The sequence below is a fragment of the Rhinoderma darwinii genome, chromosome 5 (assembly GCF_050947455.1).
Source record: "Rhinoderma darwinii isolate aRhiDar2 chromosome 5, aRhiDar2.hap1, whole genome shotgun sequence".
Lineage (NCBI taxonomy): Eukaryota > Metazoa > Chordata > Amphibia > Anura > Rhinodermatidae > Rhinoderma > Rhinoderma darwinii.
In genome coordinates, this window is record NC_134691.1 from 35,171,856 (window position 1) to 35,196,413 (window position 24,558).

A 24,558-nucleotide genomic window follows, 5' to 3' on the forward strand; every position below is an offset into this window, starting at 1 on the left:
ATCAAGTTCATGCAAGGAATGGGAAAAGGGAAGGGAAACATTTCTACACATAGGAGCTGATATTTTTTTGTTCTAGGAAATTTCTAAGCTTTTTTTAAAGTCATCTACTGTGCCTGTTGTGACGGCTCCTGCGGTGACTATTCCATAGATTCACAGTTCTCACAGTAAAGAAGGCTTGTCGTCTCTGCAGGTTGAACCTTTCTTTTCCAGACGGAGAGAGTGTTTCCTTGTTTTTTGGAGGGGTTTTACATGGAACAGGTTTTTACTATATTTCTTGTATGTGCCATTCATATAGTTATATAAATTAATCATGTCCCCCTTAGTCGTCTTTTTTCAAGGCTAAATAGGTTTAGTTCTTTTAATCTTTCCTCATAACTTAGATTCTCCGTGCCCCTTATTAGCTTCGTTGCTCTTCTTTGTATTTTTTTCCAACTCCAGGGCATCCTTTTTATGAACTGGACCCCAGAACTGAACTGCATATTCTAGATGAGGCCTCACTAATGCTTTGTACAGTGGTAATATTACATCCCTGTCCCGCGAGTCCATGCCTCTTTTAATACACGACAATTTTTTGCTGGCCTTTGAAGCGGCTGATTGACATTGCATGCTGTTATTTAGTTTATGATCTACAAGTACACCCAGATCCTTCTCAACAAGTGACTCCCCCAGTGTAGCGCCCCCTAGGACATATGATGCATGTAGATTGTCGGTACCCAGGTGCATAACTTTAAATTTTTCTACATTAAACCTCATTTGCCAACTGCACGCCCAAACACTTAGTTTGTTTAAATCAGCTTGTAATTTGTGAACATCTTCCATAGGCTGAACAATACTACATAGCTTGGTGTCATCTGCAAAAATAGATATAGTGCTATTAATCCCATCCTCTATATCATTAATAATTAAGTTGAATGATAGTGGTCCCAGCACTGAACCCTGGGGTACACCACTTATAACCGGGGACCATTCAGAGTAGGAATCATTGACCACAACTCTCTGGATACGGTCCTTGAGCCAATTCTCAATCCAATTACAAACTATACTTTCTAAACCTATAGTCCTTAATTTACCCATTAGGCGTCTATGGGGGACAGTGTCAAATGCCTTTGCAAAGTCCAAAAACACTATATCCACAGCGGCCCCTCTGTTTAGGCTTCTGCCCACCTCTTCATAAAAACAAATCAGGTTGGTTTGACAACTTCTGTCCTTAGTAAATCCTTGCTGGCTGTCACTTATGATACATTTTTTTTGTCACATAATCCTGTATATAGTCTCTCAATAGCCCCTCAAACATTTTCCCCACAATGGATGTTAAGCTTACTTGTCTATAATTACCTGGGGAAGACCAAGAGCCCTTTTTGAAAATAGGCACCACATTTGCCCTGCGCCAGTCCCTTGGCACTATACCAGTCACTAGAGAATCTCTGAATATTATGAAGAGGGCGGCAGAAATAACTGAACTAAGCTCTTTAAGAACTCTAGGGTGTAACCCATCTGGTCCCGGGGCATTGTGTACGTTTATTTTATTTAACTTGGCTTGGACCATATCTACATTCAGCCAATTCAGTATATCAACTGATATATTAACAGCACTGGCACCGGCTACATCAGCTGTTCTTTCTTCTGTTGTATATACAGAGCTGAAGAACCCATTTAGTAACCATGTTGAATGTGGTTTCAAGTTACAATGGCCCAGAAATTACCATTGTATGCTGAAAATATTGTAACCTGAGGCCATTGTATCTTGAGGGACCACTGTAAAATCAAATTTATGCCTAGATGTCAGGATTAAGAAAAGAATCGAGAATCATGATGAGTATTGAAATACATGCAAGCTACAGAAGGAAAACTGTTAAAATATTTTCATTGAAACCAATTGCAGAAATGTTTTATTCTACATAATATAGATAATATACTGTGTAATGCAAACGTGTCCGAAGCCTTTAACTCTATGTCTATGCAGGAAATTTGGATCTTTGTATCAAAAAATCTGATTTATTAAGAAATGAATCATCATGTTAGAGTGTTCAAGAGATTATATAAGTGCTCCCAGCAAAAACTTTTTGGGCTAAGACTACAGAATAAAGCAATCGGTGAGTTTTCTAATTACAGTATCGTTTATGCCACCTCAATTACAAACGGGTAGCCCAAAACATTTTTGAGAGTATTTTTTTAAAGCGACTCTCCGATCTGAGGACAAAATTATAAATGTAATGAGGAATATGGAGTAATATTACATGGTGCCCTCCCGTTACCCCCTATGCCGTGTATCCCCTGTTTTAGGTTCCCATCTGTGTGGTCTCAATATGGCCACAGCGATTCTCAGATGGAGTCTAAGACACTCCCTCTGTTCATAGATTGGACAGAAATGGTCACGTGAGCAGATCTGGCCAATCTGAGAACAGTGGCAGTGTCTCAGACTCGTAGTCTAAGAAGTGCTGTGGCCATTTTGGGACTGCACAGAGGAGACCCTAAATCGGCTGATCCACGGCAGAGGGGAACATCGAAAGGGCACCAGGTGATGCTACTCCATATACACTATCATATTTAAAATGTTGTCCCAGGGCCAGAGAGTCACTTTAAGTTTTTGGAATGGTAAACAAATAATATAATGAACTTACCATAAGAATTTGAGAAAATGGCATCTTTTCCAAGAAGAGAAGAGGGTGTTGGGTTATTGAAGGCCAATCTATGGAAGCTGATGGAGGAATTACAGATGTATCCAGGGAAGCCGGCACTCCATTCACTGCTTTGGCTGCACTGGGAAGGATCAAGGAGCCCACTTCCTGGTACTACCTTTGCTCCTATGTTTCCTATTATAAAAAAAAAATTTTTTTTGTTAGTTGTTAATTATTACTAAGTTAAAATAAAACTTAAGATAAAAAGGGACACTTGGAAAATCCATATATTTGACGGGAAATATAGAAAATTAATATAGACTTTTTCCCCACTACGTTCACACCACAGCTCTCCCGTAGGTCAAAAGTAGTAGGTACGAATCCCAGCCTAAATTACATACTTTGTGGTTCTGAAATATTACAGGTGATTCGATTGAAATAAATACTACACTGAAGCAGTTGAAATAAAGTTGGAAGATCCCACTCTGATTGGTAGGGTCCACCAACTCTCCGTTATGTATAGTGGTTGCCAGACCCTCTCAGGCATGCACTCCTTCCCCTCACTCCTTCATATTAATTGAGAGATTGGGGGTGATTATATTTCTATGGCAAGTTTATAGTTGGCCATGGACTATGCATACTTGAGTTCAGATACCACTGACATCGACCGGCTCTCTCCACAAATATCTAATATCTATGGTCACCTTAAAGGGGTTTTACCATAATCAATATTTATCAACTATCAACAGGATTGGTTGATAAATATCTGATTGGGGGTCCGGCCGCTGCTACCCCCACGATCACGAGAATGGGCTTACCTTGCGGTCCATGTGAGCCCCATATGAATGGAGCGGTACTGCGCATGCACGGCCACTGGTTTATTCATTTCTGTGATAATCTTTTATAATGGCAACATTTCCAAGTAAAAGCGAGTCCTTTATGTATTTACCTGTTAGTGTCCCATCTGTATCAATCAAAACAACTTCATGCTCCCATCTAAATCCCGCCTTGTTGGGTGAATTGAAGTATTGTATTCCATTAAACTTTGCACTCCAGCCTCCACATCTGTCTGAACAGAGCCCAACAACGGTTGTAACAGCAATTGCTGCACAGTTTGGTCGGTCGAAGTTCATGAACTTGACAGACGAAACAGTGAGTCCTTCATCAAATGGGAGGGTGATGCCTCTAGCTGTACAGTAATTAGGACCAAGTCCTAGTTCATCCAGATGTCCCACAATTATAGCATTTTTGAGGACAGCTCCGCTGGTCTCTCCCCATCCACCAACATTACTTGAAATGACCCTTTTAGTTTCTATACCCGAGTCCTCGTTATTGATCATGGTGAAGTTATGGAACTGGAGAGCACCACCATTGACCCATTCTGCTCCTTTCTGACAATTCCAAGTGGTCAAAGATTTGAAAATAGCAGGGAATGGTGTAGAAGAACTGCAAGATCCTTTTACCATCGGGAAGTAGTTTTCAAAAATCCAAATGCCAAACCATCCCTGAGAGTGAACAGTGTTATTGTAGAATTCTCCAAGTGGCACTCTGTACTGGCAAATGTTAGGGTCATAAGAAGCTCCATCTGGGTTATTGTGCATCCTGTACCAAAAGCCAAAGTGTGTGCCACCAGCAGCGGCATTATGCCTTACTGTGTTATTTGGATTGGTAACCCAAAACGCTGCTGGTGTAACATCATCATTGAGCAAACTAGTGCTTTGCCGAACAAATACAGCCAGGTTATACTGAAGAATATTTCCATGCTCAATGCCATCTTCAAGGAAGAATGCTCCACCCATGATATCATAAATAACATTGTTTTCCACAAGCAGTTGGTGAGTGTTATGGATGGTCACTGCTCTGTTGTAGGTCTGATGAATTCCACAACCTCGTACGTAGGACTTATACTGGACATCACCCATTAAATGCCAATGTATTGGATACCGGCCTAACCTGAAAGCTTGCCCTGCATGGAAAACCTGCAAAACAAATATGTGCAGTACTTTATCACGGTTCATTGCATTTAATTCATACAAAAATGATCAGTTAGGATGCCCCATGACAACAGTATAAAGAAGTGTTATAAATTTCTGCATCTAAAAAAAAATGTATGTTAAAGGGGTGGTCTTATTACAGGCAATCCATTTAATATATGAGAGCTGGCGCCGAACCAACTCCCGACACACCTGGCAAATTGCTGATATTGCCAGGGGAAGGCTTGGACAGCCATACATGTTGTCTGCAGCGGCCACTGCATGGGAAGTGTATTATCATACTGCGGCCTTTCAGATATCACATATTGGCAGTTTCTGACACAGTCGCAGCGGGAACACACTTTCTGTCCATCTTTCCCGTACATATAGAGAGGGGAGCCCAAGTATGGACCTTAATGCCGCTGCAATGTATACTTGCAGCGGTGCATAGGTAATCGGGCACTTGGGGGAGGCAGAGAGGGAGTTTAAACAAAAAAACAAGTAATTGAAAAGCCCTCATATTCTTCATAAATATAAGGACTAAATAGAAAAGAAAAAAGCCTGGAGAATCCCTTTAAGGGAGTCTTTAAAAAAGTTATAAAGGTCCATTAATGTTTTACATGTTTTAATTAATATCTGACTTCAATGTTTTGTGGGAATTACTTGAAGCTACAGGCCGAATGTCAACTGCGGTACTATTGAGAGATTCTGAAATCAGGAGTGGTGTTGTTATGGAGACCTTGGGCTGCATTAATTCACCATCCTCATCAATGTTTTTTTGCTATCCTGGAGTGCTGCAGGATTTCTTTTAATATATTCTGCAGTCCTTGGATTGGGATTACCTGCCGTGCACCCGCTACCGTAGTGGGATTTGCTATAGAGTGCTGCTGCTCTCTACACGCAACACACGCGCACACACACGCACACACACACACACACACACACACACACACTATTTGAGCAAAGTTGGATGAAGATGTTAATGGAGATGGTGATTTGAAAATTAAGCGTCACCTTGTAGTGTAGAATTATTTGGCCATTATTTTTATCTTTACACACATACCTCCACATATTCTATTCTTCCAATGGACAGAAGTTGCCCAGGTTTTGGAGCATGGAACATTATACATCCACCAAATTGATCACTTCCTATTTCCTCACCAAACCTTCCCTGGAAACATGTCTGTGTGGCAAATTCACCTAAAGTAAGAACAAGATGAACATTTAAACAAAAAAGAGTTACCTTATAATATTATCACTTGATTCATAAGTGGTCAAATTCATAGATTTTCCAACATTGTCAAGTCCGTATTTCACACCGAATAACCACCTCTGTAAATTGAAAGCTGAAGGCATGCCTGGAAAGAAGTACACCACACAGACAAATGTCGGTAGACATCTTTTCCTCTGTCAGCCAGGAGGAAGACTGAAACTTTTTATTCAGAACAAAGAAACACAGAAAGAGACACATACCTCCTCCCCACAGCTGTAAGTTCTCAGACTCACTCTTCTTGCATTCCAGGGGGCGGTGTCTTCCATAGGTGTGTCCGACATGAACAAAGAACTTATTATATATATCAGTATATTACACAAAGAACTGAAATGTATATACATATGTGTGAGGATAATATTTTTCAAACAATATACATAGTAATGATCCCTGACAACATCATTCACCAACATCGTACTAACATGGTCTTAGGGAGTTTCATCATTGCCTGCACTGGGCTCCCAATCCAAGGGCTACCAGCCATGTACTTTACGACATGGATGGAACTGTATTGCTTTATTCAGTAAATACTATACCCACACATTTGCAGACTTTATTCGTGAAGATGTAACACTGATGGCTTTCAGATTATTGATACCAGGTGGGAATATCAGCATCAAAGAGTTTGGGAGTCATTAACAGTATACAACAACATATTTAACAGCATTTGCTTTTTGAGCTTGATTTTTTGAAAAATTCTACTTTTTCCCCCATTTCTTCAAAGGTTTTCATTAAATGATAGAGAAAAAAAACATCTTTCACTCATGTGATCTTTCAGCAGGAGTTTAGAGCTGTTGTCTTCACGTGTGTCCACCATGAGGAGCCTACTACGTGCCCCTTTACTTGATTTTATTGTCCCGCATATCCCTGAAGACGCCGTTTGTACCGCAAAACACAGGGCCAGCCCCAGGTTTATGTGGGCCCTTGGGCGACACAGACTTGGGCCACACAGCCCCCTCCCAGGTAGTGCCACACAGCCCCCATTCCAGGTAGTGCCACACAGCCCCCTCCCAGGTAGTGCCACTCAGCCCCTCTCCCAGGTAGTGCCACATAGCCTCCCTTCCAGGTAGTGCCACTCAGCCCCTCTCCCAGGTAGTGCCACATAGCCTCCCTTCCAGGTATGTCCAAACAGTCCCCATGTAGATAATAGTATACAGCCCCCAGTAGATATCACCAAACAGACCCCTGTAGATAGCGCCATACAGCTCCCACTGTAGATAGTGTTATATAGCCCCTCCTGTGGATAGCACCACACAGCCCCCCTGTAGAGAGCGCCATACAGCCTCCTGTAGATAGCGCCATATAGCCCCCCTATAGATAGCCCCATACAGCCCCCCCTTAGATAGTGCCATTCAGCCCCCCTGTCGAGTGCCATACAGCCCCTCTGTAGATAGCGCCATATAGGTACCCTGTAGATAGTGCCATACGGCCCCCTGTAGATAGCACCATATATTGCCCCCTCTTCTGTAGATAGCACCATATAGCAATACCCCTCCTGTAGATAGTGCCATATAGCGACCCCCCCCTCCTGTAGATAGCGCCATAAAGCGACCCTCCCCCCTGTTGATAGCGCTATAGAGCGACCCCCCTCCTGTAGATATTACAATATAGCGACCATCCTCCTGTAGATAGCACCATATAGTGACCCCTCGCTCCTGTAGATTGCACCATATAGCGACCCCCCTCCTGTAGATATCGCCTAATAGCGACCGCCTCCTGTAGATATCGCCATATAGAGACCCCCTCCTGTAGATAGCGCTATTTAGCAACCACCCCTCCTGTAGATGGCACCATATAGCGACCACCAAACAAATAAAACAAAAAAGCAGCATACTTACCTCCGATGAATGGAGCGAATCAACGCCGATGGGTTCCTTGATTAGGCCGACGTGATCCAGTGACGTCATCAGCAGGCCTGCGCAGGGATCCCGTTCCTGCGCATGATAGGATGCAGGCAAAATGTGGCTAGCGGCTGCTAGCAGTGTCACCAGGCCCGTGACGGCAGGTGGCACGGGCCCCCTCATGCCGCGGGCCCCGTAGCAGCCGCTATGGCTGCTACAGCGGTAGTTACGCCGCCTCCTAGACAGGGGCTCCCTCTAGAAGCAGAATCCCCGGTAAAAGGGTCGGCAACGCTCTGGCCGGGGATTCCACACCTGGAGGAGCCATAACGACAGCGTCAGCACCCGGCTCTTGCCCAGGTTCGCCGGGTGCCGACTCACTGGCCCTGGCGAAACATATCGGATGGGCATTGAATGTTTTCAATTGCCGTATTGGCTCAGTTAGTAGAATTGGTGCGATCTGCAGATGCATCCACTAAATAATCCAAATACCTTTACTTTTTGATAGGCAATAGCCACTATGTCTCCTTTCTCTGGTTAATCAAATACAGGGACTCATATAGTTTAGCATTGAGCCCCCTGGCATACATTCTTAACTGTGTGGGTTTTTTAAATTGTAAATGAAGATTAGATTTTATATGTGATTATAGTTATTGTTTTTCAGTAGAGTGGGAAATAGTGTATTATTTTGCCTTCGGGCAATTAGTTAATTCTATTATCCTTAGTGATACGTGCCCCTACCGGACTTTACTGGCAAAAAAAAATTGGTAAAGTCTCACAATAATCCTATCTTAGTGATTAAGGAAAACGGTAGCCTCAAAAACATTGTAATTCAGAGGAGTAAGTATACAATGAGATGATTAGCAAAAAGGCTCCAAGAATAGCGTAGACCACATAATCTGTATGCTGTGGGGGCAGCACTTGTATCATATACTAGAACAAACCATAACATTACCTGTGTCAAATCCATCTGGACAGGCTGTTATTTTATCGCTCCATTCCACGTTGTTTGACCCTCTGACAACGATGTTTCTTGTAAGGAGACCTACTTCTGCTCTGGCTTCAAAAACAGTGCTATCCGGTAGAGTGACCGAAATCCCCAAGTGTTTGTACAGTAATGGCTGTGTTAGAGTCACGTTTTTGCCATCAGCAGATACAGACTGTATAGTTCGCTTCTCATTCTGACTTTGACTGTGTCTGTCAGAGGACAGTAAAAATAATTGAGGTTAAAACTTTTTGCAGAACATAGCCTATTGTTTAAATTTACTTTATATGTTAAGCATATTTGGACTAGAATTTGTGGTGTTTTTTTTTTTTTTTTACATTTTTCATGTGTAAGGCCCAAATCTTTTTAATAATTTTATTAATGACCTTATGGATGGGATTGAAAGTGAAGTGTAAGTTTTTGTTGATGATACAAAACTTTGTAGGATAATTAAAACTTAGCTTGATTGTAAAATATTACAGAAAGATCTTGATAAGCTGGCAGCCTGGGCAAGAAGGTGGTAGATGATATTTAATGTTAAAATGTAAAGTAATTCACCTAGGCCACAGTAATAGTATTACCGCATATAAGATACATGAAATAGAATAAAACTAAGGATATCAGAGCAAGAGAAGGACTTGGGTATTCTGGCTACAAAGAAGCTCAGCAGCCGTACTTAATGTCAAGCTGCAGCTGCAAAAGCTGATAAAATGTTAGGGTGTATAGAAAGAGATTTAAAAAAAAAAAAACTGTGATCTCAATGTAATAATGCCCCTCTATAAAAAACAATTAGAAAAATAGAATCTGTTTTAATATATATTTCTAATTAAAATATGGTGATACTTTTACTTTGTGTTTGTATGTATTATAAGGAACATTTTTCCCTAAAAGCAAATAATTACCAGTAAATATACAGTAAGTAAAGGCTATGTAAACATTTGAAAGGCATTTTATTTAATAAAAAGGTCAATCAGTGTGATTGGTGCAACTTTATAGTTTTTATAAAAATTATTTTTACTTTTTGAGATACAGCTGCTCTGTATTCTCTATAAAGAGCAGCTGTATAGTTCGCTATGACCTGAATCCGCAGTTCCGCGGACCTGATGTGTTTAGTGTTAGCGGGTCCTGCGTGTCTCTGACACGGAGGATCCATCTGTAATCTATCATATCTAAGTTATGAATTTAGATGTGATAGATGACAGGTGGATCCTGCATGTCAGAGACACACTGGACCCGCTGTCACTGAACTAGTCAGTCCCGCGGACCTGACGGGAGCAGGATTTAGCAAACGAAACAGCTGCTCTGTATAGAGAATACGAAGCAGCTGTATCTCAAAAAGTTTTTTGTTTTTTTAAAAAAGATGTATTAATAAATTTGCATCAATCTCACTGATTGACCTTTTTATTTAAAAAAAATGCATTTTAAAGGTTTATATAGCCTTTAAATTATCTTCCTCTGTTAAAATTTCTATTAAGCCATTTCTTAGTTACATCTGTTCCTGGGAAGGCTGGTGACAACCAAGCTTGCCTTATAAACTGAACGTCAAATGACGGTCACGTAGCTTTCCCAGAAACAGTTCTAAATAAGAAGCAGCAGGTGTTGTGCACTTGGCGTTTTGCAGCTTTTTTTTACATTGACGCCAGTGAGAAAAATGCAACCCCAAAGTCATTTTTATCTTATATATATTTTCGAAAGTTTGTTTGAAGCCCGATTTTTCATTGGTTTAAAATGGATCATACTAACAGGATGTGCCAAGGGGGAAGTTGTCTTTATTCCTACATAATATTGATAGTTTTGGATTCTTTCTATCATCTCCAACCTCTAATAACACACACTTCTTATGTACCATTTATTATTATTATAAGCGGGACACACATTGCGGTTATCGCATACACCACTACACACATTCAATTTCCCTGGAGCTGCATCGTTCCTCTGTTATTGGACTTGAGGCGTCCGGCGCCCGTCGTACTGAGCATGCGCAGGGAGCCGCGCCGTGTTTCTCCTGGTGTCGGCTCCGGCGCATGCGCACTGGGTACGGGAGGTGTGGTGATTGGTCCTGCCCCTGGCCGCCGCATTGGTCATGCGGGGAGGGCCGCGACATGGGGCGGTCCTAGCGCATGCGCATTGTGCACGGGTGCCGGGGTGTTCTCATGCTGAACTGGGCGTGCGCGGAGTCCCGCGTCTTGCAACATGGCGCCGGTGTCTGACGCATGCGCGTGGCGCTCTGACGGACGCCATCTATACCGTAGGTCAACCTCCTGAGCAGCGCCGGGTATAAGAGCTAGTTATATATTGTGGTGAGATTCTGACATATGTACCTGTGACCTGTTGATGCAATGACTATTTCATCTCCAGATTTCCAAGTCACACTTTTCTGAAGAACTATTGTTGAGCTTCCTGACTCCGCTGTCTGGGCAAGTCTGGTCCATGTCACAGGTACAGGGATGCCTAGATAAGGGAACAACACAAACATTTCTCAGAATCATTAACCTACATATATGGCACAGTATTAAATGTAACCCCTTATTGACCAGCTTATTTGAAACCTTAATGACCAAGGTATTTTTTAAGTTTTTCCATCGTCGCATTCCAAGAGCTATAACTTTTCTATTTTTGCGTCGACATAGCTGTATAAGGTCTTGTTTTTTACGGGACAAGTTGTATTTTTAATAGCACCATTTTGAAGTACATATTATTTATTGATTAACTTTTATTTACTTTTTTTGGGGGGGGAATAGAAAATACCCTGAAATTTCGCCACTCTTTTTTGCGTCCTAAATCTACGCCGTTTAACATGTGGTATAAATAACACGATATCTTTATTCAGCGGGTTGTTACAATTGCAACGATACCAAATTTGTATAGATTTTGTATGTTTTACTACTTTTACACAGGAAAAAAACTTTTTTTCAAAAATTATTTGTTTTTGTATCTCCATATTTGAAGAGCAATAACTTTTTTATTGTTCTGCCGATGCAGCAGTATGAGGGCTCTTTTTTTGCGGGACGATTTGTAGTTTTTATTGCTACCATTTTGGAGTAGATGTAATTTTATTTTTTTTAAACTCGTTTTATTAAGAACTGTTGCAGTAAGAAGTATAAAATCAGTCACACAGCTCTGACTGTAAAATACATCACATTGGAACAAGGAAATGTACATACAGAAAGCCAAGTAATGAGAACACACAGTATATTCCAGGAATACAATATGCCATAAACAATGGCGCTTAGATAAGTTTACAATGAAGTATGTATGACCATTATAATAAAAGGACAAAAAACAAGAACAGAAATAAAAGAAAACAAAACAGCCTAGGACCTAAGCCACCCATGAGCATCTAATAAATCAGGCACCGCAAGTTCAAGGAGATACACAATAAAAATGCGAGTCACCTATGTTACTACATCACAGTATATGGTGAAACAGCAGAGGGGTTGACTGTCAAGGGGGAGTTGTTCCAAATATCCCAAACTTTAGAAAACTTAGTACTACAACCACGATTGAGAAATACAACCTTCTCGAAAGGTATTGCAGAATTTAACAATCCCTTCCAATGACCAATGGATGGAAGTCGATCATTCATCCAATGCTGTGCTATAGTTTTTCGTGCTAGAAACAGAGATTCTCTCAAAAAAATTCTAGTATGGTGATTCCATGTCTCCCCATCCAGTATATCAAACAAACATATCTTAGAACATAAAGGGATGCCTACATGTAATAAGGACGATAACAGGGATAGTATGTCATTCCAAAAGTCATTCCATGACCATATCATATGCCAAAATTCTGCCTCTGGAACGTGGCATCTCAAACAGTCTGAAGAACACAATTGTCCCATTTTGAATATCCTAACCGGGGTTAAATATGCCTGGTGTATTATACATAACTAGATCATTTTATTATTTGCGGATGGGGAAACATGAAGATGGGGCTCCAAAATATCATTCCAATCATCTGTTTGAATTGTCGGAATCCATTGTTCCCATCTACTTTCTACATCAAGTGGTGTGGAATTTACCGTGATGGATAACAAGTGGGTATAGAGGGCGGATATCAGGCCTTGTGGACTAGATGTAACTTTTTGATCACTTTTTATCACATTTTTTTCAAGTCAGGATTCACAGAAAACAGCAATTTTTTCCATTGTTTTTTATTTTATTTTTTTATGGCGTTTACCATGCTGGTTAAATAATGATACCAAATATGTGTAACTTTTTTGCATTATTTTGTTTTTTTTATAATAAAGCAGTTTGTAAGGGGAAAAAGTTTTTAATTTTTTTTGCATTTTTTTTTTATTAACTTTATTCATTTTTTTTAAAACTTTTTTTACTAGTCCCACTAGGGGACTTTAATATGCGATCCTCCGATTTTGTATTGCAGTGTATTACTGCCTGTCCGTTTAAAACAGACAGGCATCTGCTAGGCCAGGCCTCCGGCATGATCTAGCAGGCATTCACTACAGGCAGACCTGGGGGCCTTTATTAGGCCACCGGCTGCCATCGGAGACACAGACACTCTGCGATCTCATCACGGGTGTTAGTGGGATGAGAGGGAGCTCCCTGCCTCTTTCCAAAAACACTCAGATGCAGCGCTCGCTATTGAGTGCCGCATCTGAGGGGTTAAACGGGTGAGATCGATACTAATATCGATCTCACACATTCGAGCAGGGACGCCCCCAGCCCTCAGCTACATCTGGCAGCTGAGAGAAGGGAGATTTAACAGCTCCCTGCTCTGATTATTTATTCTGATGCAGTGCGGTAAAAAGGCTTATGCATCAGAATAAAGCCCATTAGTGGCTGCCGTGAAAAGGCGTATTGGCGGTCACTAACGGGTTAAAGGGTATGTCCTCCTTTGATCATCAAAGGTGTTTACATATAGCATTGCCATGGCCAACATTAGGGAGCAAACTGAGGGGCTGCCCAAGAATCCAGACTTCAAAAGGTATTCACGTCTTTTAGTATGCAGTTGCAATTGAAATCTTCTGCAAAGCAAGGATGCAGCCTGCCCGGCCATTCCCTAGGTCTCAGGCTGCTTTTGGTAGGGCGTTAGCATCCCTGCATTGTGCTGGGCTGCTGACTTCACAGGCCAGAAGAGGCCTCAGCCGCTCAGCTCGACGTAGGATCAGGGTTGAATATAGGTTTTATTATTTTATAACCTATTAGGTGGCACAGTTAGCTAAAAGGGCCACTATTATCTATAAGGGGGCTATATTAGCTATAAGGGGGCACTATTACCCATACTATAAGGGGGCAATGTTACCTATAAGCGGGAATGATTACCAATAATGGGCCACTGTTACCTATTTGGGGGGACTACTAAATATTATGGGGCACAAAGTTGTGCATTTTTATTGTGTAGGGCAGAAAGCAGGTCATAACTTTGTCTAAAACCAGCCTTGACTGCATTACCCTATATAAGATAAGTAACCTTGTGAATACACTGCTACATTGATTCTAAGTTACAGTCTGAATTGCATTCACAATTCTATTAGAAATACAGTAGTTGACAAGCTTATTGTCAAAAAAAACAGTTTAGATGTGCTCTCAAATACGACCGTGCCTGTAATCACGGTCCGTAATTGCGGTCACGCAGGTTCCAGCTGGTTATTAAAGTAATAATTCATCAGTTTGATGACAGGAACACCTCTAATAGCATATCTGATCTCTTACAATGTATCCCCTATTGTGGGATAGTTTCTCAGATTATGAACGTTATCTCTTAAGGCACTTTTACATCGGCACATTTTAGCCGTTGCAACGAGCGCCGATCAACGAGACAGCTCCTTGATCGGTGCTCGTTTGCTCTTTCCACAAGGAGCTAGTATAGGGGACGAGCGCTCGTTTTTCCAATCGCTCGTGCCCATACATTATTATCATGTCGGCAGCGCATCTCCCTGTTTACACAGGGAGAGGTGCTACCGACAACGATAATATTTTGCACTTAAAACAATACGATCAGCAGATGAACGAGTGTTTGCTCGTTTATCTACTGATCGCTGATCTGTTTACACAGGGCAATTATCGGGAATGAGCGTTCTTTGAACGCTCGTTTGCCTGACAATTGGCCAGTGTAAAAGGGCCGTTTGAGACCCACAGTGCAAATACTTTGCACCAACACTGAATCAGAAGAGAGCTCATGAAAGATGTGAGCTCAGAGCAGAGCCAGCAGAACGATGAACACATATGGGGATGAGAATGGGCTACAATTGTAGTATTTTTACAGTAATTTTGTATAGCCTGTTATCATATATATGTTATTCTACTTATATTTACCATGAAGATCCAGGATCCCCTGCCGCACAGCTAATGTCTTAGCCCCATATAATGGTAACTCTGGAGAACGTAAATGTCCATGCAGGGTAATTATTGCTTTGTGCTGGAATGGAGCTTCTTCGGTTCCAATCTAAACATAGATAAAAAAATTATTACAACTGTATATAAAGCTGACGAATTCAGTCTAATAATTCTATCCAATATCTTTTTGTCAACTTGGCTATTTGCTTCCATAGCCCAGCAAATATTAAGGTTTGAGTACCTGAAGAGTGCCTCCATCTGTAATGAGGATATTCTCAGACTGCAGCTCTATGTCTGCTTCATCAAAGATCAGAGTTCCTCCTGTGTTTAAAGAAGAAAGGACTGTGTATATTACTGTGCTACACAATATCGTGACACGGAAAATAATAAGGTGGGGTTCTCTTTAGAGCTTTTTTCTGCTGCATATTTTTCTTTTTGACCTTTTTGTACAAATGATTCACCTCCAGGTATACACTGGACTCAATTGCATACATTAGACCCAGTTGTATATATAAGACGCGGTTGTATATACTAGACACAGTTGTATGTACCAGACACAGTTGTATAAACTAATTAATCTGCATTTTTTGGATCCTGTGAAAAACATCTCCAGGCTAGCCTTAAGGGGTTATTTTTGGAAATGAAAAATCTGTGCATATGGGCTAAAAATGTTAAATTAATCAATCTATGTAATATACCTATGTTACGGATTCTGCTCTGTTCTTGTGCATCCGCCAAAACTCCTCTATCTTCCCCATGTGCGGTGACGTTATGTCCATAGTAACGATAGGTTACATGACTGCTGCCGCCAATTGCCAGCCACATTGGTGACGTTCTCTCCACAGTGATGTCACCTCCGTGGCCAGCGATTGGCCACAACAGTCACCTGAGGTGTCATCATAAAGGATACACATCATTGTGCATGAAGAAGCAACAGAAGAACAAGACTGGCAACAATATTGTTTTTCAGATATTATTTTTCCATTTTGAGCCCCGGAAAACCCTTTCAGATATAATAGATGATAACAAATTAAAAAAGCTTAGGTCTTGAGTGGTGCTCATGTCATGATCCCCCACACAATATGCAACTTTTTTTCTCTGACGATTTATTGTTTGTAACTTTTTTTAGAAAAAGAAAAGAAAGTGAATGTAAAATCTTTGGCAATATAGCAAACATGAACTTTAAAAAATCATTATTAGCCATTAATACAGACACAAAAAGTTCTTAGAACTTAAGTAAAGTAATAGCTGAAAGGGGATCTCTGCTGTGGACAATTCCTTACTGTTAGGAGGATCCCCCATTGATAAACTGATCATAGGGTATTCTGCTGCTGGGACCACCAGTGATCAGTTGTAATCTGTGAGGGAACCTGGAAGCAAGTGTCTAATTATCCTGAGGCGCCACCACAGGGACCCCAAATGATTAGCTGTGATCTGTGGCGGTACCTGGCAGCAAGGGTTCAATTACCCTGCAGCGCCACTTTAGGGGAAATTAAGAAATACCCCAACGATAAGCTAATTACAGGGTGTTCTGCTGCTAGGACCCCCAGTGATATACTGTAATCTGTGAGGGAACCTGGGAGTAAGTGTCCAATTACCCTGCAGCGCCACCACAGGGGAAATTAAGCAATACATGATATCCATAGAAATCAATGGGCTGTTCATGTAACGCATGGTCGTGATGGGTCCTCCTGAGCAAGAGCTACTCTTTGTAACCACTCTCCACTCTGGCTGATAGCCGGACTCCTCTCATTTAACGGAAGATTTCCTAATAGGATACGTGGGTATGGGTTTTCTATATAGTGTCCTATAAGATAATGTTCACATAGCCGTACATCCGGAAATTAATAGAGATAGGATGGACAATGGGAAGAATAAACTTACAAAGCCATTTCAAATTCACTGCAGCACCTACATTATATACTACTTAATGGCCCACATTTATTAATAATCTTTTTCACCAATGAAATTGGAGAGTGTAGTTGGCGAGAATTGTGCCTAGTTTAGTAAAAGGCGCACGTCTCTTTATAAATCAGGTGCATTTGCAATTGTCTGACTGAATTTCTTTTTATGCCTGCTATGAGCAGCCGTATATTTGCACAACTAATTTGCGCCTTTTTAACTTTTGCCTATGATGAATGAGTCTATAGCTTGTCCACACACACTTTTCTCTTGTGTTTTCTTTTTTGGAGTAAGAGAAAAAAATTAAGCGCATTTCTCTGCAAATTTGCACAATTTTTGAAGCACCTTTGCAACCTGCGCAATTTCCGTTAAAATCAGATGCAAACGCTATTAGAAACGTGGACCAATGAGTATTCTCTAATTTTATTGCCGAATAAGGAATATAATCCCAATACCTTGAATCAGCAACATCTTCAGTACTGGGGTACTCTCATCCAGCAATATTGTTTGCCCTTTTGTGATGACCGCCAATGACCCCTCCTCTGGTGGAGATTCTCCTCCCCAGGTGTATTTAGAAGACCAGAGATCAATGTAGAAAAAGTCTGCATTGTCCTAAAGAGAATAGGAAGAGTAAAAACAATTAGAGTGACTGTACATGAGAAACCACTTTTCCACCGGATCGGGACAGGGAATTATCATTATATATCAGGATATAACTTTTATGGAGTGTTTAGTGAAGAGCCCTTTGTTATTCAGTTGGAAAAAAACAAATCATGCCACTGCTATGGGGCTCTTGCAGAGGAGGAGCCCCGTCCTAGTTGGTCCCATCCTCTTTCCTGATGAACTGCATTGTTAGCAAACAACAGGGTGGGGAATTGGCCCAAAGGTCATGGAAGATAGAAGGAGGAACAAACACCAGGTCTATCTGTCCTGGGTGGCAAAACCTGGCACCATAATGGGGGCCCAGTTTGGCATTTGCTATGGGACTCCCTCTCTTCTGTCTAAGCTACTGTTGGCAGATGTTGTAGTAAAGCTTTTTACATTATTTTGGAAACTTCTTGTTTCTTACCATATTAGCAATGCCTTGACCTTCAATGTAGACTTTGACTTTGGCTCTTTGTGAAGGAGACTGAGCGCTGGTTATACACACAATGTGTGTGCTATTAGCTGACTGGACATCACATACGGCCTGAGCTATTGTGACGGTGATGGTTGACTTGTTAGTGCTACAAAGGAAAAGAAAAGATGAACATGAATAAATTGCTGTCATACGAACAATATGGCTCTTAGGCAAGAACATGAGCAACACCATTCCAGATTGCGGGTACACGTCAACAGTTTATCATAGGGGGTGTCTCACGGCTGTTGACTGCTAAGGAGTCTTAATGTTACCAAATTACAGAGATCCTATTGAAATCGGTATCCGTCTACCAATCCAACTGATTACCATATGAGATCAATGGTATCCCAGCTTTAGTTTATAGCGGGGACTTCCCTATAAGCTATAAATGTCCTAATAGGGTACAAAATAATGGGTTAGCTGAAGCAGACAAACTTCTTTAATTCGGTTTTAAATACATCTGATTTAAAAATCAAGAACCGCCTTCCTACCCTAACACCAGACCCTAATGGTAATTCCAAACCTAAACATTAGTGCCCATTGACACAACAAAACCGGCGCTACCATTGAAGCCAGGCTACTGATATGGTGCATACCTGAATTGGGATCCGGTGATTGTGAGTCTGGTTCCCCCAGCTGTGCCTCCTCTCTTGGGGGTGACATCATATATGGAAGGAGTTAATGCGGAAGAGTATGTAAAGGAGTTATTGATTTGAACATTTGAGCCATTTCCATTCACCACACTGACATCACAGTTTTGGGTTGAGGTATTAGTATCTGATGAAAGAAATGAAGTAAAAGTTTAGGGTAAACCTGTTCAAGGATTTATCACATTAAGATACTATGTTTAAAGACTACATCTTGTCTACTTAAATCAGAGATCTGTCACATATTAGCATCAACCATATGGTACAAAGAATGAAGCTAGAGCCTGGCAACTTTTTGTCCATTGGCACAGTGGATGCAAAACAGCAGCCATTGTGATTTCAATAGGGTGTGACAGATGTGGTGACTTGGCACCATAGTAGACAATAAGAATCAATAATGGGGAAAGAAATTTAAACTGCTTAAACTGTACAAAAGTCACATCATTTAGTTATATGGGCATCACTGCACAATCTAGATCATCTAGTGCAAATCTTACAAATGGTAACACAACTACACATCAGCAGAAATACACAATAGATAAAAAAACCAGATCAAAAGAGATTACAATCTAAATAAATGAGACACAATTTTCTTTTAACCCGTGGAGTATCACTCCATAACAAGGCAGGAAATCCCTTCAAGGCAGTTTAAAGCGTTAGTCCCATCTTATACATATACTGTATATAACATACCCACATATGTCTAATCCGTGGATATCCAACTTCTGTGGCCCCTGACCCATAGGGAGAACGAAGATCCTGTGACCCCCGTTTGCCAATTTAAATCGGCTATTTACCGCTTTTACCATTACCCCTTCCCGCCGCAGCCAGTTTTTCTTTGTTTTCTTTTTGTTTTTTCTTCCCCCCTTCCAAGAGCCATTTGACATTTCTCCTTCAACATAGTCGTATGAGTGCTTGTTTTTTGCTGGACGAGTTGTATTTTTAAATGGCACCATTTAGTGTACAATATAATGTACTGAAAAACTTTTAAAAATAATTTGATTGACTGGAATGGAAAAAAAACAGCACTTTCTTCATTGGTTTTTGGGTTTTAATTTTATAGCACTCACCACGCGGTAAAAAAGGAAAAGTTAACTTTATTCTACCGGTCAGAATGATTATGACAATACCAGATTTATATAGTTTTTTAACTATTACTACTTTCACAATATAAAAAGAGTTTGTTAAAAAAAAAAAAAAATAGTTTCCCCATATTCTGAGACCCATAATTTTTTTATTTTTCTGTTGATGGAGCTATGTCAGGGCTTGTAGTTTGCAGGGCGAGCTGTCATTTTTATTGGTACCATTCTGGGCATTTTGATCACTTTTCATTGAATTTTTTTGTGGAGGCGAGGTAACCAAAAATTAGCAATATTGGCATTTTTTATTTTGCTATTGACCTTAGTGTTCAAGTGGTTAAACGGCAGGAATCATCTCGGATCCTGGCCCTTAGAGCAGGTAGTCAGCTGGTATATGGGCCCTGAGCCTGCTCCGTACTTCCACCTCCCGACTATGAGGTACATGTACGTCAAATGGCGGGAATTGATTAAAATGAATTGAGAGAAGTCCGGCATTGCGCATTGACGTCTATGGGAGTTATGAATACCGCCAACCCCCGCCTATGAGGAATTTATGGAATATCCTGTGGATATCTCATAAATGCTCAAATTTGAATACCCCTGTAACTTACATACATTTTCTATATAATATAAGAAGGTAGCTGCATATTTAGTCCTCTTTTTTTTTTAGCCATATTTATATATAACAAGAGTTCCCCTTAAAATGAAAGCACAACTTCTCTGCAGTAACGGGATACTCAAAGTTAGCATGATAATGCTTCTGAAAAAATGTACGCAACATTTTTTCAACCCCCCCCCCCCCTGGGTATTCCGTAAGTTGTGGTGTTCAGGCTGAATAGAAGCTTCTTGACTTCCTATATGGGTGACTATTATAGCAATCACTTACCGTTCCTCATGGGCACTTCACAATACAGAAAACTGGCATTCGATCTCTCTCGGTCCACTTTGCATTCAGAGTTGCACACAAGCACCTTAGACAGTTGATTATAAAATCCAGCGCCAGCGATTGTGAGAATCAATCCGCCGCCAAAACTGCCTATATAGGATCAGATGGAAATCGTGATCACTTAAAAGGAACTTGAAGTAAAGCTCTGGAAATATTCAAAGACAGCTCGGTGGCAACCAATATGGCTGCTATTACAGGTGCCACAACAAAACATTCCCAGACTCTTAAATACGTCTGCAGCCGTCCACATCACTATATAACTAGGCATATTCAGGAGTCTGATTGTTTATCACTAGCTTTACCAGAATTAGATCTAGCTTTATATAGGATAATCATAACCTATATATATATTTTTGGGGATTATGTATATATATATATATATATATATATATATATACTGTATATATATATATATATATATATATATATATATATATATATATATATATATATATATATATATATATATCCCGAGCATGTATTAATAGCATAAGACAAATTAATTATATTCACAAAACCAATCTTGTCCAATGATCCCAATCAATAGTCAATAACCCAGAAATGATTAAATAATAAACTTTATCCAGAGGACAAAAATACCCCACTACAATTATTAGACAAACATAGTACAAAACAGTTAAAAAAACTTAAGTACAAATGGTCTCAGGTGAATACAAGCCACATTAGTCCAAAAGTCAATGCCAAAATCACTACTGTAAAATCTTCTTAATTGTACATCAGAGGGCAAAAAATACTTAGGATAGTCCCACTGATAGTACCATAGTTCCAAACAGTCGAAAGTGACAAAGTGCAAAAGTAACAATGTTGTTTAAACCAGTTAAATACCTGCGGTGGACCTGATGGCAGATTTAAGGTATGCACCTGAGGAGACACCTCGACGCGCGTTTCGCAACCTTCGTCAGGAGGTGGTAAATGCTAGCCCCAAACAGAGGTTTAAATACTGAACCCAATAAAGCGGCTTGATCGGCGCATAGTGCCTCCCGAGCCCACCCGGTTCCATACCTTCCGCGTCACTTCCGCACATCAATGCAGACATTTGTTTTTATTTTATGTTTGTATTTACTCACGTTTATAATTTTTATAATTATCATCTACATCACCTTATATGTGTGTGTCCGTTTTTTTGAAGTGGGCGGACTGAACCGACTTGCATCGCCGTGATATTTAACGGTGATTCACTGTCGGCTTACCCTCTCCTTTTTTGTCCGTACGCTCTTATTTATACACATATTATTATACCAACACTTGTTTTTTTTTTTTTTTAACTCGGTTTATTGTAAAAGTACAAACAAAAATCATCAGCAAATGGAAACAAAATAATGACATTAACATTAACGTTCCTGCATACCATGAATACACATTAGAAACAAGAGTTTGCAATTTACATTTATACATGATGGCGAGTCACATGAGACTCCAAATATTCACTGCACGCAGGCAGGTCAGTGTCTCACTTATTTGTGATTCTGTAGACATACAGGTCGCAGTTATTTACCAGATCCAAGCTCCATTCTCACACCTAGGGCATTAAATACCTGGTCAAGTAGATCTCAGATCCCTCCTACTTGAAGTGGTAAGGATTCTCTAAGGTCGCCCACGCTGAAGGAGGCAAGAGGTGAGGGGCACCACTCTCCCCAGATTTTCAAGAATTTATATTGACATCCTCTATGTTTATATACTATATTTTCATATGGGAGAATAGCATTGACCAAGCTTTTCCATTGTGATGTATCCGGAAAAGTGTCCCCCATCCATCGGATGGCTATCGCTTTTCTGGCTAAGAACAGGGCTTCTCGCAGGAAGATACCCTCATAGTGTGTCCGGGTCCTCTCTCCCAACAGCCCCAATAAGCAGAGACCTGGTTCACATGGAATCGGGTTAGTCATAATTGAGGACAGTATTTGCGTCACTTCTTTCCAGAAATTGGCTATGACTGGGCATAACCACATCATGTGATCAAAGCCAGCCTGATCTTGAGAGCATCTAGGACATCGTGTGCTAGGTGCCCTTCCCATCCGATATAATCTGATAGGGGTAATATAACATCTGTGTATGATGTACAATTGCGTCAATTTATTGTTCGCTGCAGGCGAGACCAAGAGATGTGATCCCATGGCCTCCCCCCAGTCCTCACTGGATAGTGTGGGAATAAGACCCCTCCATCCAACCTCAACCGACATCTCAGCGTGAGCGACCCTCTGCGACAGGAGGTAAGTATAAAGGGCAGATACCATCCCCCTTGGTCCCTGTGTTCTCAGAATACCAATGAGTGGAAGTGAAGAAATGGATCTCTGATCTTCCCTGAACTGGGATTGTAAAGCATGCCTAATCTGTACACAACGGAATGCATCTCTCTCAGGAACCCGGAATATATCTCTCTGGCTGATATCATATGTCCCTCATCATCTATCAGGTTTTGCACCTGCGTTATACCTACTTCAATCCAAAAATCAGAATCCTGCATCCCCCTAAAATGAGACCCTGATGAGACCAAAGTGGCAGCTCTGCAACTATGTCCTCCCATTCCAGAACTTTCTTAACATGTGACCAGACCTGTCTGGCTAGTTTAATTATTGGCAAGGAATGCCTAGGGCTATATCCATGCGGCTCAAGTATGGGCCACAAAGAGGGGATCCTAAGAAAATGTGCCAAGTGGAGTTCTGCATTAGGCATTGGTTCCTCAGCCACCCATGTCTTAATATATCGTAATTGGCCTGCCAAGTAATACAAGAACACGTCAGGTAGAGCAGCCCCCGCCTGTTCCCTGGGGCGTTGGAGCGTGCTAAGTTTAAGCTTGGGGCGACTCTCCCCCCATACAAATGAGGAAAATAAGGAGCTTACCAGGTTGAAAAATCGTTTAGGGACCAGGGTGTCCGCATGTTCTAGGAGATATAACATTTTGGGCAGCACTATCATCTTAATTAAATTTATTCTTCCTGCTGTCGATATAGGGAGCGCCTTCCAGACATAGTTACATACATAGTTACATAGTTAGTACGGCTGAAAAAAGACACATGTCCATCAAGTTCAACCAAGGGAAGGGATAAGGGAAGGAAAAATTTCTACACATAGGAGCTAATATTTTTTTGTTCTAGGAAATTATCTAACCCTTTTTTAAAGCCATCTACTGTCCCTGCTGTGACCAGCTCCTGCGGTAGGCTATTCCATAAATTCACAGTTCTCACTGTAAAGAAGCCTTGTCGCCTCTGCAGCTTGAACCTTTTTTTCTCCAGACGGAGGGAGTGCCCCCTTGTTTTTTGAGGGGGTTTTACAAGGAACAGGATTTCACCATATTTTTTGTATGTGCCATTAATATATTTATATAAGTTAATCATGTCCCCCCTTAGTCGTCTTTTTTCAAGGCTAAATAGGTTTAATTCTTTCAATCTTTCCTCATAACTTAAATTCTCCATGCCCCTTATTAGCTTCGTTGCTCTTCTTTGTATTTTTTCCAACTCCAGGGCATCCTTTCTATGAACTGGAGCCCAGAACTGAACTGCATATTCTAGATGAGGCCTCACTAATGCTTTGTAAAGTGGCATTATTACATCCCTGTCCCGCGAGTCCATGCCTCTTTTAATACACGACAATATCCTGCTGGCCTTTGAAGCAGCTGATTGACACTGCATGCTGTTATTGAGTTTATGATTTACAAGTACACCCAGATCCTTCTCAACAAGTGAATCCGCCAGTGTAGCGCCCCCTAGGACATATGATGCATGCAGGTTGTTGGTACCAAGATGCATAACTTTACATTTATCTACATTAAACTTCATTTGCCAAGTGGACGCCCAAACACTTAGTTTGTTTAAATCTGCCTGTAATTCATGAACATCTTCCATAGTCTGAACTATATTACATAG

At 40.9% G+C, this 24,558-nt stretch overlaps 1 protein-coding gene across 1 annotated transcript in view; it reads right to left on the reverse strand.

Moving 5' to 3' along the window:
• Positions 1–24,558, reverse strand: part of PKHD1L1 (PKHD1 like 1) — a 134,504-nt gene that overhangs the window by 41,663 nt on the left and 68,283 nt on the right. The window contains exons 30-40 of the mRNA XM_075825819.1: positions 20,615–20,764; positions 18,599–18,779; positions 17,952–18,108; positions 17,338–17,494; positions 15,222–15,301; positions 14,960–15,089; positions 11,006–11,135; positions 8,655–8,896; positions 5,655–5,791; positions 3,568–4,597; positions 2,622–2,813 (exon numbers count right to left, since the gene is read on the reverse strand). Coding sequence (XP_075681934.1) covers positions 2,622–2,813; positions 3,568–4,597; positions 5,655–5,791; positions 8,655–8,896; positions 11,006–11,135; positions 14,960–15,089; positions 15,222–15,301; positions 17,338–17,494; positions 17,952–18,108; positions 18,599–18,779; positions 20,615–20,764 — 2,586 coding nt within the window. The remainder of the gene's footprint in view (positions 1–2,621; positions 2,814–3,567; positions 4,598–5,654; positions 5,792–8,654; positions 8,897–11,005; positions 11,136–14,959; positions 15,090–15,221; positions 15,302–17,337; positions 17,495–17,951; positions 18,109–18,598; positions 18,780–20,614; positions 20,765–24,558) is intronic.